The sequence below is a fragment of the Aulostomus chinensis genome, chromosome 3 (assembly GCF_037954235.1).
Source record: "Aulostomus chinensis isolate RoL2024-O1b breed Wild chromosome 3, RoL_Achi_v1.0, whole genome shotgun sequence".
Lineage (NCBI taxonomy): Eukaryota > Metazoa > Chordata > Actinopteri > Syngnathiformes > Aulostomidae > Aulostomus > Aulostomus chinensis.
This window is the reverse complement of record NC_141322.1, coordinates 9775358-9794895: the sequence shown is the minus strand read 5'-3', so window position 1 is coordinate 9794895 and position 19538 is coordinate 9775358. Positions and strand designations below refer to the sequence as shown.

General features: G+C 40.4%; 1 protein-coding gene across 1 annotated transcript; it reads right to left on the bottom strand.

Annotated features, from left to right (window-relative positions):
- Positions 1 to 352: 352 nt before the first annotated feature.
- Positions 353 to 18436, bottom strand: mapkapk3 (MAPK activated protein kinase 3). The gene is made up of 10 exons (XM_086198538.1): positions 17630 to 18436; positions 12260 to 12399; positions 8877 to 8941; positions 8600 to 8679; positions 8395 to 8521; positions 8111 to 8186; positions 7900 to 8024; positions 5245 to 5330; positions 5046 to 5126; positions 353 to 1671 (listed from the first exon to the last, which is right to left on the bottom strand). The coding sequence occupies exons 1-10, from the start codon at positions 17909 to 17911 to the stop codon at positions 1516 to 1518; spliced, it is 1218 nt and encodes a 405-aa protein (XP_086054664.1). The 5' UTR covers positions 17912 to 18436; the 3' UTR covers positions 353 to 1515.
- Positions 18437 to 19538: the final 1102 nt, after the last annotated feature.

The window sequence follows — 19538 nt, the reverse complement described above, 5'->3', positions numbered from 1 at the left end:
AACTGGGATAAGGTCCAGCCCCAACCCTTCAGTACAGCAAAAGGATGGATGGATTCTTTTAGTTGTGGCAAAGACATTGAACGGCACCCACATTGTTCTCATGATAAGCTTCTCCCTTGCATTTCACGAAATACAGTACAGGGACCATGTGATGGAAGTGGGGGAAAGGTGCTGCTTACCATATTATCTAAACATAATAATGTTGACCTTTTCCAGTTCCAGTCAGATGGCTGCATCCCGAATAACTACTCCACTGCTGCTTGTTGTTATATATAGAGAACTGCATTTTGTCACCGTGACAAAATGATAGCGCCAAATCAACACACGTGAACACCCTGGGTACACTTAAGAAAGTTTTATTTACAACCATATAAACAGTCTCTAGTTGAAGGCTGCACTGTCTTATTTGTCTCTTTAAGTAAAGTAAAACTAGTTCCCCCTATTTACTGGAAGCCTTTTATGCAATCTCTATGACACACACCTTCCTGGAGAAAAAGAGTCACAACTAACATGTTGCCTCCTCCACTCTTGTTGTGATAGAGCTCCAACGCAGCACTGTTCGTCATATATCTACAATGAGCTCTCATGACACTGTGTTAAATACACCACTTGAGAGTGACTCTGAAGCCATTTTATTGTTGCTTCAATGAAAAATTCTCTCACTGGGTCAAATGTAGGTCACTATGGAGGTTAACTGTCCCACAGCTAACACAGTGTCAGATTTTTTTAAAACCCTGAAAGGAAGGTGGCAAAAGACAACATGGCTTCACAGATTATTCACAGTTGTTTTTTTCCAGTTGGTGTGTGATTGACACATTGGTGCAGCAGTATGAAGAGACCTCAGTATTCAAATATATTATGACCACAACTCTGCACTCACAGCCACTCTCTTACACACAGGTAGCACCTAAAATTTACAACAATACATAAAAATAATGTCAGACAGGAAGATCCACAGTGAGCCACAGGTGATGTCATGCCTGACTCGTCATGTTAACATCCAGTTGTAATTAATGTCCTTATGATGGTGTGGGACAAAATACCGATACTGCAATATATCGCAATACTAGCACCAAATAACGCTATATTTAAGAAAACAGCTGGTGTTATGAATTCCATCATATTTGTTTGTGTGTGTGTTTAAGACACACGAGGCTAAGACTGTACTTTGTTGTCAATACTTTCATCTCCGTTCTGTGAAAGTAACATGATCATGAAATTCACTAATTAATAAATAGTTTATTGCCTTTTGCTCCTTCAGATGAGTTTTTGGCAATTGATAGATTATCACAGCATCATAATATCTTGAGGCTATCCTAAGCACTAGGTCAGTATAGTATCATGAATTACTCTGTGACTCCCTTCCAATGTTCATCCAGAACATATCCCCACATGCATTTTAAACAATCCTGCGTAGGTTTCTAAGGTCCTCTCCTAAACGAGTTTTTTTTTCATCTGAGTCTTCCTTCCTTTTTATACAGTTCTGATTGGATTTCCTCGCCAAGCGACTTTGTCTCACTGGCTCTGGCAGACCATGGACCCGCTCTTGGCCCCTGCAGCAGCTTTCTTGCGTCTCTTGTTGAGGAGGGGGTTGCTTGAGGTGTCAAGATCCTTAATTTTCACCTGGTCGTAGTCGACACGCATAGTTGCTAAGGCACTGTTCATCTCTTCCTATGGGAAAAAAAGGACAGGGTGCAGTACTGCATTAAAAAATATACTAAACCAATAAGTTCTCAGAGCAGAATCTTATTCTTCACCCTGTCTTTTCAGATGTCACATAACTTAGACTAGTGCTGTGAGATTTTGCTAATCAGTGCATACCTGAGTTAAAGGTACTATAATTAGCTCCCTCACTCTGTCTCACTCGATTTCTCTATTTATTATGTTTGGTCCGTCTGACCTTCATCAGGTATAAAGGCAGAAAACTTTCCAAATGGTGTGGTTAAATGGTTTTGCTGTGACTACTTCTTTCTAATACGCTCTAGCTAAAAACTTAGCACACTAAACCACATAAGACTGCATCCCATCTTGTTTTACACAGTTTGTGTGGACGTTGTATATTCTTAACCTGTGGGAGTTAAACTGGGCAGAACTGAACAAAGGATCTGACAAAAGGAAGATAATCATTGGAACCAAAGAACAATAGAACTGAGCAGACAATATGGAGCATGCAGTTAGATGAGAGGACAAGCATGCAGTTAATGCAGATTAATATAACTGATACAGGCAAACACATGGGTCAGGAAGTAACTCAATCAACACGAATGGAACATAATTTAAAAAAAATAAAATAAAACAAAGTTTTAGCAACAGACGATGGCCAAATATGGCTTTTAAAAATAATCTGATGCCATTCCTGATTTTACTGTTTAAGTAGACTTATGTAGTTTTGCTGAGCAGCAGCTTCGGCTGCTGAAACCAAGGGGTAACAGATCATGCTTAGACACTCTTCACGATTGTAACCTAGACTACTGTATCTGCAGCACTGGATGACTGTCTGTATGTTTCAGAAAACATGTCATTAATATTACTGATAAGCATTGTGAAGTATCAATTTAGAAACAGCTCAGTTTTGCAAAAAAAAAAAAAAGTTTCAACAACAGGAGATGGAAACCCCTTTAGCAAATAACTTTTGATGAAAGATATCTTATGTATTATAATATTAGCTAGCAGGGAGGTGCAAAAATAACTTGCAAGTATTTCCTCCAGCCCTCTCCATTTTTACTGGTAGATGACTAAGACGACCTCTTCTTCCTCTACTGTTAGTTGCAGCCATACATTACATTTCCTATACCACCTTTTGAAAGGCATTGTGGAGCGTATTTTATTAACTGCAAGCCAGTTAGTTGACATACAACACATGTAATATGCATCTCCATTTTTGCAACATTTCATTTTGCAACATTACAGTTCACATAAAATTCACTTGACAATTAAATTGAATCATGAAAGCTCCACAAATGCTGCCGTAAGAAATGAATGTGATGGGAAGACTATAGAAACTGAGGTTTCTATTTGTGTGAAAAGTTGTAACAGGACACTGGCCATAAAATAGTGACTGCAATCATAAACAAAATATAAATTGTGAATAATTACAGATGACAAATTAAATTTTACATTGATCTTTAGATTCTTTTTTGTGGGTCACAGTAAATCATTGCACACTGAATAGCACTTGGGAGGTTTGTTTGGTGGGGGCATCTATTTTTAGAACAAGATTGTCTCACTCATGGTTTTTGACAGTTACTGTCAATTTCTTGTTGTTGTGGAGAGCAGACAGACTAATCTCCTGTGGAATGATCTTGTGATATGTGATCTTGTCACTGCAATGTAGGACGAAAAAGATTCACATTCAAGTCAATAAATTGCGCAATGTCGACACAACAGTGATCTGATGCCTTTGGAAATTGTGTAGTGTCAACCCAGCTTTACTAATAAGCTATCTAAGTATTTCAAAATTTAAAAAGTGTCAGTGTCAACTTGACTCACCAGAAAAAGAAAAAAGGGTCATTTCTCTTTTAGCCATATTTTCAGTTCAAAACCAAAATCCTGGCATCATACCAGCATAACCTTAACTAACCTTTAACCTAAAGCTAACTAACCTTTACAGTCCACTACCCATAAAGCTACTGAGCTAACAATGTGGGATGAATTCAGTTGTATGGTAGCACAGAACTGTTATCCATGGTGAAAAAAAGTTTGCTTGGGTGTTGAACATTGTTGTCGTGACTATAACATTAGCATTAAAAGGCAACCACGGACCGTTATCTAGAATGACAGAATTAATTTTCTGTGTTTTAATTTTTTTACGAAATGCAAGTAATAGTTTAAGTACACTACTTACCAAAATATATAACTTTTATAACAACTAGATATTTTAATGAAAAATTGATACATATAACTTACTACTACTATTTGTAGTGCAGGAGGAAAAACAAAGGTGACCAGGTTAGAGAAACACCTGGGTTTGAGAAAGAGTTATAATTGCTTGAGGCCAAAAGACGCTGGCACCAAAACAGGTCACAGTTTTGCCCCAAAATATCAGAAGACTGGTCTGGATATTACTGCTGAAGCTGCATATTTAATCCTTCATTGTTTATGATCAGAGGTCAGTCATGATCCATCTTGCCTATGAAGAAAGAATGCAACCTCTGCTTTATGAGAAGTGGTTGTTCAGGAGTGCAACAGGGGAAGAGTTTATACAATACTCCACATTGCAAAACTGAGCTGCATTGTGTGTGTATCAATTGAGAGACAGGTCTTTTCATACCTTATCATCTCAAACCTGCAAATTCAACTTTTGAAAAGAAATGATCTTTTATTTTACTGGTTTTTGCTTACATTCACAGTCTGCTGTGATATTCAGTTGCCCAATTCATACATTTTGATCAGCACAAGAGAAATGAACCTTCAGTGGTTTTGTGGGAGGAAACGACAATCCTGTTCCACACATGAATTTTTTTGTCCAAACATTGAGTAAGAGATAAGAAAAACGGCATGATTTTTGACTCCAGATTTGTTTGTTTTAGCTAAAGTAACTCACAGTAAAGATCTGACTGTGACCACTGCTTCCCCCTGGGGACCAGACAGGAGTGATCCAGACGAAGATTTCAATCAGTCAGCAGCATCTTAAATGCTCTTCATTGGCGCAAATCGTGAGTAGCAGCACTACAGACAAGTTTGTCTTGAGAGCAACTCAAGAAAAACTCTTCTTTATTCTTGATAGAGGTTGGAGTTAAACTCTATAAAAAAAAAACTCTTTTAAAAAGCTGCCATAATTAGTAGCAGCAGTCTCTTTTTTAGTCATCAACAAGCCTTTTATTTTGAGATAGTGTGTCCACTCATTGCATCCAATCAGGAAAGAGGTTTCTGACCATGTATCTGATGATAAAATCGGGATCTAAATCGAAATTTTCATTTCATAACAGATGTTATAACCAACCCTGGTGGCCAACACATACAGACACAAACATTTATATTCCACATGTGACAGCACGTAATGTCACCCAGTGACCAGAGGAGGTCAATATAGATTTGTTTCTAACCTTCACATCCTCCCACATCTCTCTGTCCTCAGTCAGCACACGGGTAGTGTGCAGCGGAGTAGAGGGAACCACCATAGACTGCTGCATAGAACACACATACACATAGATCAGTTATGGGTGCACACATGCTGCACAAGAAGGAAGCAGTACCGGATATACACAATGTTATGTGTCTATATGTGTTTCACTACAAGCTTACACTGATCCAGGGGTGATTCATAAATTGAGTGATCGTCATTCTCTCATTTGGGTCAGTCTTCAGCAGCAGGTGGATCAAATCTTTCCCTGGGAGAGCAAAGAGAGACAACTGAAGCACTTTTGCGCTTCCTATGGACTTTTCCTTAATTAGGTCTAAATTCTTGCTTGTGTTGTACGTCGCTTTGGACAAAAGCGTCTGCTAAATGAAATTGTAGAATTGTAGAGATTTACAGTGATTTTCCCCTCAATTTTATCTGTTTAGTGTTATCATCACTGTTTTGGTTCACACTCATGGTGTTTAAGTCACAGCAGGCAGCTGTTTTAGGAGGGGTGCTAAAAAAATATCATGATCCATGTATACAAGCCACCAAACTGCAGTGACAGTTAGTGAATATAATTGTTCTTTGTATGATATTCTGCACTTCACTGCATTCCTTTTTGCATTTCAAGAAGAATTTGACTGGTAGCACTATTACTATTTCTCTGATCCCATTTTCCAGAGATGATATTTTGACATCACATTCTCATCCTGTGCTTCCTGTTTGATTTTCTGCGGAAATATTTGAAGTGTCCCGATGCTATTTCCTGCATTTCTGTGTATTTTAGAATCAAAAGTAGGGAGATTTAATGGCTAGTTTGAACCACTTATGCACTCCTTAACAATAGTATTGCACATAGTAAAATGCCTGAATTAATACACCTCTACTAGTGCTGCCTTGCTTGTCCTTACATTAATCATCTACAACAGAACAGACACAGGCCTCTCATAGAGAGAAAATTCAACACCACCACCAGCATTGGATGGACCCTCCTGTTCTTGAGCTTCAGCTTGTTTATACTTCTTTGAAAAGAAATCACCTAAAGTGAGTTTCTTTTCGGCATGTCACCAACAATGGCGTACAGGGGACAGTCTTTTAACTCATGAATTTGTGAGTGGGTAACGCAACTGGGTGCCTGCAAACAGCGCCCCATGCTCCAAGTGGCTCTAGCACGTAATAATGTCATGACCATAACTCATCATGATGAGCCAAGCTTAGCTAAGTTATTGCATTGGTGAGCAATCTTTTCATGAATAATAAACTCCAAATATAATTTTATTTCACTTATTTTACACCTTTGGTAAAAACCATGCCCAAATTGCAATTATTTGGCTATCATATAAATATTTTGGAGCTCCCCCAAAATTTCACTAACAATGTTTCCAGAGGAGCTCATGCCACCACTAGGGGGCCATGGCTCCCTCTGCTTCCATTACAACTCACCTGGTCAGGAGTTCAATGAGACCAAAACCTGAGAATGTTTAGGGAGAATATTAAACTTGAATTTAGGGCCGGGTGATAAGGGCTAAATCAAATACTAGTTATTTTTGCCCAAATGCCTCCATGTGAGTATTGTAGCTCTGGTGAAGTTGTAACTATTTGTTCTTTCACAAAATTTTTACACAATGAGATTTTTAATGAATAGTCATCAGTCATGTGGATGTAACGGCTGAGCAAGTAAAGGCAAATATTCGAGCAGTTAAGGAAAATAAAGTTCCGTGGTGGTAAAGCGATATCGCAGCCTGAAAATCCAATCACAGAGAAACATCTTAGTTTAGTACAGATTCCAACTAAAATCCCAGCATCATTTCGATATGGCTTTTAGTTGAAATGTGAATAATGACACAAGGATGATGTTTCAGTCTAATATTGTGAAAACCACCATTTAAAACTCACCAACACTAAGAGTTAATTTTGGTAAATATCCTCCTTTTAATAGCTCAGTATATTTACAGTACAAAATTCAGAACCATTAAGAAATTAAGCAAAAAAGGTATATAAAATATGTGTTCATTACTCATACTCATGCTAAAACTTTGAAATAACCATGATATGACACAATTGTCAGCTGACATGATTGAAAGCATTTAGTCCAATTAAAAGGTAAATGTGTTGTGTTTATTGAAGACCGCAGTAATAATTACTCCATCCATCCATTTTCCATACTGCTTATTTATCCATTAAGGGTCAAGGGGGGGGGGGGGGGGGTTGGAGCCTATCCCAGTTCACATTAGGTGGAGGGATTCACCCTGGATGGGTCACCAGTCTGTCATAGGGCCATCAGGAGCAATTGCTCAAGGACACTTTGACATGGTCAAGTGATGATTGAACCAGCCACCCTTTGATTGCTAGATGGCCTCTGAGCCATGCCGCCCCCTGTAATAATCACTCAAAATCTAAAAAGAGTGCATATCAATCAGTGGCGTTACGCACTTGGGTTTAAAAAGAATCAGCTGTGACAATTTTGAGCAGCTGCAGGTTAACATGTGACAGTGCTTCTTTCACTGGCTCATCAGTCAGAATAGTGGCACTTTCAGTTCTATGGTTTCCTGTTCCTGTCAATCAACCAGGGTCCGCCAATGACTTTCACACTGATATAGATGACAATCACATGCAGGACAGGCCTCTTTGACACCTGCATTTTCATTTTCATTTCACTTTTCTGTCCACAATTAAATGCCAGTACTAAAAAAGTTGAGTATCTTTTCTGGCTACTAAAAGAGCAAAACCACTCCTGAGCACCATCTTGAGAATCCAATTGTCACTGCAGACAGAAGGTTTAAATGTCGTACACAGTAGATTTGAAAATGTATATGGACATGATCTGAAGTTGTTACCTTCCTGTGACACCTCTGCCCACTCTGGGTTGGGGAATTCATATTGACCCATCCTGATCCTCCTCTTCATCCCAGGAGAGATGGCTTGGCCCGTGTTAGAGTAAAACGGAGGGAAGCCACACAACCTTCAGAGGTAAATACAGCAGAGACCATGACTTTATTTGAAGGTGTTGAGATACTGAAAAACATTTAATTAGCAGTAAAGACTCACAGGATGTACATGATGACGCCCAGTGACCACATGTCACATGACTTGTCATATTTTTCCGGACCCAAAACCTCAGGAGCTTATCAGTGACATACCACACACACACACACACACACACACACACACACACACACACACACACACACACACACACACACACACACACACACACAAAAGAGCCTTAAATGATGTAAAGATATCATATTTTAAACTTTTGCCCTTTCAACTTTGGCCACACCAACACCACATTACCCTATCTGGTCAAATGGCCAGAAACAGCAACATACCCACATAGTAGGGAGTGTAGCAGGGGGTCTGTAGAGGGTTGTGGAGGGTGGTCTCCTTAGCAAAGCCAAAGTCTGTCAGCTTGAGTATGCCGTTTTTGTCCTTTGATGTGTACAGCAGATTCTCTGGCTGTTGAAGACAACATGTTACTGAACAACTGAGAAGTCAATACACTTGGATAACCGACTGTTGCGCTGATCCGCACACCTTGATGTCCCGGTGCGCGATGTTAATGCTGTGCAGATACTCAATAGCCGTGCCAATGTCCCTCATAATCTCAGAAGCCTCTGGGATGAAAGACGGAGATACAGACTCTCAAACCAGAAGTAATCCCATGACCACAAAAAATAGCTATATACATACATATAATAGACACAAATCAGCTGTCTCATGTCATTCAAGATTGCTACATTCCATCTTTGTGGTAACGGTACTTATTTTTTCCATGTGCTTATAATAAGATAATCCCCTCATCAGTTCTCACCTTTCTCAGTGAAGGCTTGGTCTCCTCTGGCCTGGATTCTGCTGAACAGCTCTCCTCCCTCCATGCTGCACATGCAAATGTGCGCGCACACACACACACACACACACACACACACACACACACACACACACACACACACACACACACACACACACAATGTTCAAAACTGCACAAATCACAATTCCAACCATAATGTTAAATTTAATAATAATGATAATGATGCAAAAACAAAGTTCACACAACTATTTCTTTATAACAAAGAAACGTCCGCATTAACAAATGATTGAAAATAAGCAAAATAAATGTTACATTTAAAGCAGTTTTCCAGTAGAGCACTGACACTGGGACTGATTTGTTTAGTAGTAATACAATTACATGGTGGGTTTTTTTTTTTACATCTACATCGATAAAAGATTTCCCAGTGCTGTGCAAAATGTAACTGGGTGCCTCATACACCAATAGAATCAGTTAAAATAGAAATAACTAAAGTAATAAAAGTGCAATTTTTTTCAAAGCTGCCATTTCAAAATTGCTGGAAAGACTAATGTCTTCTAATGCACACAGATTATTCATAATTCATGGATACTATCAGTTGCTATAATGAGTTTATTTTTCAAATATTTTGAAATATCTCTCTATCTATCTCTCTATCTATCTATCTAGTAATGTATAAATTTAAGCCATTTTCAGGCAACACCCGTAACATCCATCCATCCATCGTCATCTTCCGCTTATTCCTTCACATTAAGGGTCGCGGGGGGGCTGGAGCCTATCCCAGCGTCAACGGGCGAAAGGCGGGGTACACCCTGGACAGGTCGCCAGTCCATCGCAGGGCCAACATAGAGAGACGAACAACCATTCACACTCACATTCATACCTACGGTCAATTTAGAGAATCCAATCAGCCTAGTCCCCAAATTGCATGTTTTTGGACTGTGGGAGGAAGCCGGAGTACCCGGAGAGAACCCACGCAGACATGGGGAGAACATGCAAACTCCACACAGAAAGATCCCATGCCCGAGCCAGGACTCGAACCCGGAACCTTCTTGCTGTGAGGTCACAGTGCTAACCACTGCACCACCGTGCAGCCCACACCCGTAACAATTAGGGAAAAAAGTGTCTTCTTATTGAAAAGAAATTGTAGGATTTATATGTAATTAATATTTCATCATTTTAAAAAACACAAACTCTTTGTTCAAAGAACCCCCATAAGCCTCAACCAGGTATTAATACTAAACTATTTGTTTGCTAAAACTACTAGAACAATTCATGGATCAAATTTAAAGGAACATTCCATTTCAGACATTTCAGTCCTTTAATCTAATTTCCTACCTGAGCCCTTTGACCTACTGTGTGACACACATAAAACATAAAAAGCAGATTGTGGTGTTTCCTCCTCCTCATTTCACAGCCACATAAGAAAATACTTCTCCTTTTGCCTGAAATGCTCCTTTTGTTCCTAAGAAGATGAATTTGGTTTCATCGTAAAAAAAAAAAAGTGCTTGCTAAGAGCATACATTTTGTGGTTTATGTTATGACGCCACCAATGAAGAGATAGCTGATGAGCAAATGTGTGCTAAACTGCCATCCTCCTCCTACAAGCCCCCATCAGGAAGCAATTCACAAAAGAGAGATTAGTGAGATTACACATGCACAGACACTCACAAGGTCACTACATGCTGTCCACCACTAACACATAAAAAAAGTGATGTCTTTCGTTTCTTCCTTTTTAATAACAATGGACTTCTTTCTGTTACAAAAGTGGAGAGGAATAGTTCAGAGAAGAGTTTAACAATATGTATTCAACTCAAAACACTCACACACACACACACACACAGTGTTTCAGAGCACTATAAATGGACTCTCTCAGAGTAGTTCGTCATGACATGTGAAGCCCACATGGAAATTCTGTCCCTCTATCTCACCATCATTGCAAACATCCTCACTTTTTCTCATAACCATCAGCTCTTTTGATAAACCTTTACTGGTATGAATGTGTGTGTGTGTGTGTGTGTGTGTGTGTGTGTGTGTGTGTGTGTGTGCGTGCGTGTGTGTGTGTGTGTGTGTGTGGTTCATCACTGAGTTGAATACACATTGTTAAACTCTTCTCTGACACACACACACACACACACACACACACACACACACACACACACACACACACACATATATATTCATCTTTGCCAAGATGAACTCTAATCACATTTTTAAAAATGACATTTAGGATGAATTTTAACAGGGTTTCTTCCTGTTCCCATTAGGTGGCACTATGGATGTCTTCTAGCTGTGACTCTCATCATAGATGGGGTTTGGAAAAGATCTGACCACGCGGAGAACAGTTACTAAAGTTTCCTGTTCTACGGCCAAGTTCTGACCAAATTTGAGATGGATCTGATCCCCAAACTCTGAGAAGTCACCAGGTGGTAGGATGACTAATCTGTCCCAAAAATATAATTGGCCTACGCTCCACCCTCCACCAAGTTTGCTGAGATTCAACCATATCATTTCTGTATAAACCTTGCTGGAGCTGATAAATAATCAATTTAAACCTCCTACAACAATGGCCATAAAATATTTTAAGGACTATGTCAGACGTAACCTTGATCTTTAAAATATTGCATGGAAAAAGGAGGAGAGACTTGCACCTCTATTTTCCATTAGATGCCGCTCATATTTGCAGATTGTTTTAATGACTCACAATTTCTGGGTAGGGCTGAGGATAGGCAAAAAAGATGGTGACCAATAAAAATGTAAGACATTGTCTCAATATGTGGAACTTGGGACAAGGATGAAAATGCAGTGTGGTCCCACATAAAGTGGGACACCTGGTAACCCTAATCTTACCGAGACAGAAATGAGACAGTTAAGGCCCATTTATGCTCAACGCACATACAAAAATGTATGCGTCCATTTCAAACGATGTTACCGTCACTGCTCACATACTTCCATGCGTCCTTTACATTGACATGAATGTTAGCCAATAGATCACCAGGGGGCAGCCTACAGTCAAAGTTTATGACAACAAACAAACTAAAAAAAAACATGGTGATTGTTGCATAAAAAACATAAACAGAGACAATAATAAAACATAAAATCGCAAAATCTCTCGTCAAAATGTTCCGCCATTGCTTTTTCTTCTTTGTGTCTCACTAGACCTACAGATCGGGTAGTGAAAGCAACATCACCCCCATGATTTCCAGTGGTACTGCTCCGTTTGGTCCGTATCTGTAAGCTTCATGGAAACGTGCAGAAATAAAGATAAAATGAATGCAGAGTATGAACAGAAAGCCCCGTCCGTATCTGCATGCATGTTGAACGTTGAGCATAAATGGGCCTTTATGTTGCCAGGTTGGTCAGGGTGGGTTATAGTCAGAAGTTCTTACCACTCCATGATGATGAGCAGACACTTCTTCCCATGGTGCATGTTCTCATACAGGCTGAGGATGCGAACGATGTATGGCCCCCCGGATACTCGCCAGTGAAGCTCCACCTCCCTCCTTGCTTTGGGGCTGTCATGGAGAATCTGAGAGACAAGACGGGACAACAATCAATAACTTAGAATAATATGAAATTAATATGTATTCTTATCCTATATTTCATATATATTTATACAAATATATATATACTGTATATCTATATCTATATATTTATATATATATATATATTTGTGTGTGTGTGTGTGTGTGTGTGTGTGTGTGAGAGAAATGTACTTCCTGAAAAGTGACCAGATGATTTACTATGGTTGAAAAAAAATTTTGTTGTCAAAGTCATTTCTCACTTGTCATATACAAGAAAATGTCACTGATTATACATTGTACATTATATATGTCATTACACACACACACACACACGCACACACACAAAAATGTATATATATGTGTGTATGTGTGTGTGTGTGTGTATATTTATATATATATTATACTCTATAACCTCTTTAAATGAAACCTTAAGAAAGCACAGTAACACAGTATATACAGATATTCTATGACATGTTCTTGTATATGACAAGTGAGCAGGCAGCATGGTGGTGCAGTGGTCAGCACTGTCACATCACAGCAAGAAAGTTCTGGGTTCGAGTCCTGGCTCGGGCACGGGATCATTCTGTGTGGAGTCTGCATGTTCTCCCTGTGCCTGCGCGGGTTCTCTCCGGGTACTTCGGCTTCCTCCCACAGTCCAAAGACATGCAATTGGGGACGAGGCTAATTGAATCCTCTAAACTGACTGTAGGTATGAATGTAAGTGTGAATGGTTGTCTGTCTATATGTGTTGGCCCTGCGTTGGACTGGTGACCTGTCCAGGGTGAACTCTCCTCTCGCCTGAAAAGCCACTGGGATAGGCTCCAGCCCCCCAGCGACTCTTAACAGGATACGCAGAAGAAAATGGATAGATGGGTGGATGACCAGTGAGCCTGCTATTGCAGAAATGACTTTGACAACAAACAAAATTTCCACCATAGTAAAGCCTCTGGTCACGTGTCAGAAGTACATTTCACACACACACACACAAATGTGCGTGCATGCACGCACACGCACAGCAGGTGGCAGACTTCGACATAGCACACATATTCAGTCAGAGTGTATTTTTGGATATGACAGTGACGAGTGAGCTGCTGCTCACGAGGCCTGAGACGGGAGCACATAACACAAAGAGGACGTATGAGACACACATGTATGTGCATGCACACGCACACACACACACACACACACACACACACACACACACACACATACACACACACAGGTTTATGCAGCTATCCTTACTCGGACATTCCATTGACTTCCATTCATATGGGCAGCCTAACCCACACCCTAGTCCTCATCCTAAACCGAACTGATTGATACCTTCCCCTAATCTTTATTAACCACAATCCAGACCTTGACTCCAACTTTAACTAGCAACTTAGGAGTTACCTTATGTAGCATTAGGACCGGTCTTTGGTCCCAAGAGGACAAGAGGTCCTGATAAAGTTAATGTTTATACCAGAAAAGGTCTCAGATGTGTGACAAAAAGGTTTGTGCCTCAAAGTTTCAATCACACTTTTAAATATCCACCTTGTATTTTTACTTACTTCTACAGTACTTTGTAGTGTTTGGAAACTCAGGAGATGAGAGACATGACAGTTAATGACTGTAACTGACTCTAACTATGTGTTGTTGGTAAGGTTGAGGAAGTGAGTGTTTCACCGCACAGTGGGGTGTTGAAAGTAGACATCGGGGATTTCCAGTGACTTATTTATCAAATCTGCAATTTAATGTGCTCTATTGTGGACTTCCATCATCTACTGAACTTCACTCAGCAAAGCAGAAGGCTAATTTGATCTGTCAGGCCATTTATAGCTTTATAACCTGTTACCATATGAGCTTGTGCCTCATTTCCTGCAGACACAATCAGCTACAATAAAAGAGGATCTTAAAAACTACAGCAAAGCAAAGAAGGTGGAGTCAAAGCCAAACATCAAATGACTTATCTCATACTTGAGGCTACATTAAAGGGACCGATATGCTTGATTCTGCTTCTGACAAATTAACTGTATCCCAAATCCCTCAGATCTCTGCGGTTCACGTGTTCCCTCCACATTAAACACATACGCATCATTTTTTGACTGAATGAAATATTCGGGGCTATCACAGCCTTGGTCTGTGTATCCTCATAAAAGGTGGTTTATCTTTACAACACCTAACAATAAAGTGCTGTTCACAAAGTCTGAAGCAAATAAAAATTAGGTTGTGTTACAATAGTATACCTACTGTATGCAGCAGACACTCTTTTTAAGAATTAATTAGAATTAAAGTTTAGTTTTGACAAATATTTTATGCAAAATCATGTGAGCAAATAGCCTGACTCAAGCCCCTGAATGTATATTTTTCAAAGGTAATTCAGGATTTTGAAAGGCTCTTATACAATGTTAGCTCAGGTTACAATACCCTCAGTGCCCTTTGAATGTGATGACACAATAAAACCCAACGTGAGACAGTCCAGTCAACAATGGATGGTGCAGCAGTGGTTAAGTTAGCAGATAGAATGGTTGAATCAATGTTCCTAGTGAGGCAGCAGTTTCAAAACGAATTCCAGAAATAACAAAATTGAGTCCTGAGGGTGATGTCTGTGGTATCTCCCTGGGAAAAGTTTACATTTTAGCGTGATGTGTGTGTAATGGCAATGCAACTTGGGCTGCACAGTGATTTCATTTTTGACTCTCTGTGGTAACTCAGCTTTTTCGGCCTCAGAATATGGATAATGACTAATTAGTAGAAGGAGATGTTGAGGTCCAAAACCTAAAAAGACAGACTGTTTAGTGTCATTGTGGATCAAGTTCACATGGAATATAAATTGTATGTAATGTTAGCCCTACCAAGGTCAAAATATCATTTTAAATACCAACATGAAGGACAAATTCAGTGAAGGGACCTCTAGTATGTGCGAAAAACAACACCATCACTTTCCTGAAAGTGTATAATTAATCTGCTGTTTATTTTTCTGTCGTTGGACTTTCTTCCTGCTTGGTTCATGCTATCTGATGTCTGTTGCAAGACAGTGACACTGAATGCTTCGATTGGTTTGGGATAAACCTAACCACTTTAACAATGGAAGCCTATTCAAACTGAATAATGACATGAGACAAAATGCCAGTCTGCCGAGGTATAATCCAGTGACTCTTACTATGCGATGAAAATACACACTTCCTCTGTTTCATGAATAAGCAGAAGAAAGAGCATCTACACAAACAGGTTTCAGCGCTTTGGAGTGTGATGAAACTTCTCAACTGCTATGGGTAATCAGTGTTTCCTCCATGCTATGATCAAGTCAGAATGTGAGCTTTAAGTGCTCAAAAAGCAGCTGAAGTCTGAGGGTCAATGGAGACTTATTAACTTATTTTAACAGCTCTGACTTCCTTGTGCAAACTTGCATGAGCTCTGTGTGCAGTAAAAACATAAATGTGTCTCATCTGTGCAGCATCTCAACAAATCTGCAAAGAATTCTATCAACAATTGTGAGGATGTGAGATGTGTTGAAAATATTTTAAAAGGGAAGATGTGGATCATGACTGTTGTATAGCTGGAAGGCACCTCCAATATTAAAATGGAACACTCACCAGACAAATACAAGCTTCTGACAGTATTCAAGCTTAATGGAGGTGCTCCCTCTCCTCCCAGGAGTTAGACAAATACAAGTTAAAAGAATCCTGTAGTGAAATTAAATTAAAAGGATGGCTCTCATCCAGCTCAGTTGCAAAGTGGATTAAAGCTATAGCCATCCATTAACTTTAGCACTCTAAGGACTGCTTAATTAAAAAGCTGGTCAACTCTACAGCTTACCCCTGCTGCATCAAAAACTCTTTAGCCTCTCCTCTTTGATTTCTATTTGCTGTAAGATTAAAAAAATGGTGCTAAAGTCATAAATTAGCTTGAGTAGAAATCCATCTGCTGAGGGTTTTAATTACATTCAATTTATAGTATCAATTCATAAGTTATTGCAGAGCACTGTTCATACAGAGCATGTCCTTTATTCCCTCATGAGACAGCATGACGAAAATCTCTGAGCAGCCAGACTCAGGGTGGCAAACTAAGAACAAGCCTCAATAGATTGGACAGTTTTCATGTATTCAACATTTTTAAAAGCGAGTTCCTCAGAGAGTGGAGGGTATTTGAAAACAAACAACAATGTCCAAATGTACTGTTGTAATTCTGCCTGTAGTATGTTTTCCTCTCTCTGAGCATCCTACCCCTCAAATTTTTAATGTTTACTTCTATTTTCATCTCCAGTTCATCTTTATAACTCATCTGCTGCCTCTTTCTTTCCCACCGTCTGGTTCTGCAGCTTCCAGCACCACCACGGCTGCCTGTGTTTGCAGCTCAGATCTCAATGGATTAAGGTAAGCCGGTAAATCTCTGAGACTGTGGTCCAGTGGTGGCAGGTGATAGCTCGATGGCCCTTCTGTGTGTGTGTGTGTGTGTGTGGGGGGGGGGGGGTCTCTGTACCAATAATTATTTGAAGTCACAGACTAAGGAGACATTTTGCATGTGTGTAACATGTTATAACACATGGACAGATTACATGCACATGAAAGCATGTAGTCTGACACACACACACACACACACACACACACACACACACACACACACACACAAAACCAGAGCTGAGACATGCATGTGCACCATTCACACAACTCCTCCTGTGTCAGAGGTCAGTTAACTGTGTCACAGAAATCAGTAAAGGTCAAAGTTCTGGAAATATGTCTACACTCTTCCAGTCTTAGCTGACGGAAATACTCTCCTGTTTGATATCATAGGGTGTCACCAAGGTACTCTAGTCACATACACAACCAACATTCAGTCTCTTTTCACAGGGATTTCTAATCTATGCATATGCAAATATTGTCTGTTTAATTTGATTTCAGATTTCTTTAACCTCTCATATTTAATATTGCTCAGTGTCAGACTGCTACACATGAATTCAGTTTATTCTAGTAGTGAAGATTCTGTTATGCAGAGCCCTCACTTTAATTAACCTTTGCCCATCAGGTAATGTACAAGATTCGTCTTGTTGCCTCAAAATGTAAAAAATGAACAAATACTTTATATCTAGTAGCCACAAAATATATTGTATCAATTTGTATTTGGAGGCGCCTTCTTTCCTGTTCAATTATGGTAATTTCCCTGACACAAACTTATTGGAGTTCTAGAGATCTTGAATACATGACCTTTTTGTGCAACTGCTGGTTAAAAACAGACGTGTGTCAGGTGCATCCCTACCTTCAGAGCGCACTTCTCTCCAGTCTTCTTGTTGTAGCACTCTAGAACTTTGCCGTTGATTCCGAGACCCAGAACCTGCCTGGAGATCGTATAATCGTCCGTAACTGCGTTCCGTTTGATCTCCAGTTTGGGGTACACTGGCAGGAGGAATTGCGTTGGCTCGGAGTCCGCGTCCTGCCTGTCGGTAGCTGGGGGAGTAGGGGGGGGCAGTGGGGAGTCCGGCTCTGCCTCAGCCCGCGGTGCTTGCATCAGCTTGTCCTTTCCGTTTCCATTTTGTAACATATTCACGCCGGGTATTGTCACTACCAGAGCCTACCAGAAAGAAGCGTGACTAATTCAGTCGAGTAAATCCAATGACTCCCGCTGGCCTCCGATAAATGCGTCAGGCTGACGGGAATCCTAGAGAACCAGTCGCGCGTCTGGCTGCGCTCAAGCCCCTGAGAGGATTCACAGGGGTCTCCACTGGCTCGCTCTCTATCTGTTGTCTGGCTGCAATTCACACAAGAAGCATTATTCCGTTTCAAACAAAGTTGACTTTACAAATAAATAAAACTTTCCCGGCCAAGACTGTTTCTTCAGGGACATCCGGATATTTCAACTACAGCAACAAAAACAATACAGTTGGACAGACTCCTGATACCGGTGATGGACTCAGTTTCCCGTTAGTCTGTTGTCCTCACATTCTCATAGCCAGTCACTGTTGGTTTAAGCGCCACCCTCCAGGGGTTTGCAAACTAAGGCTCGTGGGCTCCCTAAGGTCCAAGAGGATCTTCCACGGCGCCCTCAGGAAAATGGAACCAGTTGCATTTACTTTTACTGCATAAGCATTTCAACAAATAAAATCTGATATTCCATCAATGACCTGGCCTTTTAATAGTTATCTATAATAATGACAAACATTGTGTTCTTGTCATTAAAAAAGATATAAATTGTTCCAAATTATTCTTGTTAATTTCCAGCACATTTCTAGATGTTTCGAAAAGAAATTTGTGAATGTGCTGGGATAAAGGTTGATAAGAAATTTGCAACAACATAAACAAAAACAAACTAAAACAAAATCACAAAATAAATGGCAAAATCAAACATCTTTTACTCATTAGCAGAACAAACATAATTTGCGGGGAAAAATCCATCCATCCATTGTCTTCTGCTTATTCCTATTATTAAGGGTTACAGGGGGCTGGAGCCTATCCCAGCGTCAATGGGCGAGAGGCGGGGTTCACCCTGGACAGGTCACCAGTCCATCGCAGGGCCAACACATAGAGACAAACAACCATTCACACTCACATTCATACCTACGGTCAAGTTAGAGTATCAATCAGCCTCGTCTCCTCTTGATGTCTTTGGACTGTGGGAGGAAGCTGGAGTACCAGAGAGAACCCACGCAGGCACGGGGAGAACATGCAAACTTCAAACAGAAAGATCCCGCGCCCAAGCCGGGACTCGAACCCGGAACCTTCTTGCTGTGAGGTGACAGTGGTTAGCACTCCACCGCTCCACCACCGTGCAGCTGTGGGGAAAAATAATTTTGAAAATCATAACATCCATCCATCCATCCATCCATCCATCCATCCATCATCCATCTTCTACTTATCCTGTTAAGAGTTGGGGGGGTGGGCTGGAGCCTACCCCAGCAACATTCAGCCGAGAGGCGGGGTTCACCCTGGACAGGTCACCAGTCCATCACAGGGCCAACACATATAGACAGACAACAGACACACTCACACTCACATTCATACCTACGGTCAATTTAGAGTATCAATCAGCCTAGTTCCCAATTGCATGTCTTTGGACTGTGTGAGGAAGCCGGAGTACCAGAGAGAACCCACGCAGGTACAGGGAGAACATGGAGACTCCACACAGAAAGATCCTGTGCTGGAACCTTCTTGCTGTGAGGCAACAGTGCTAA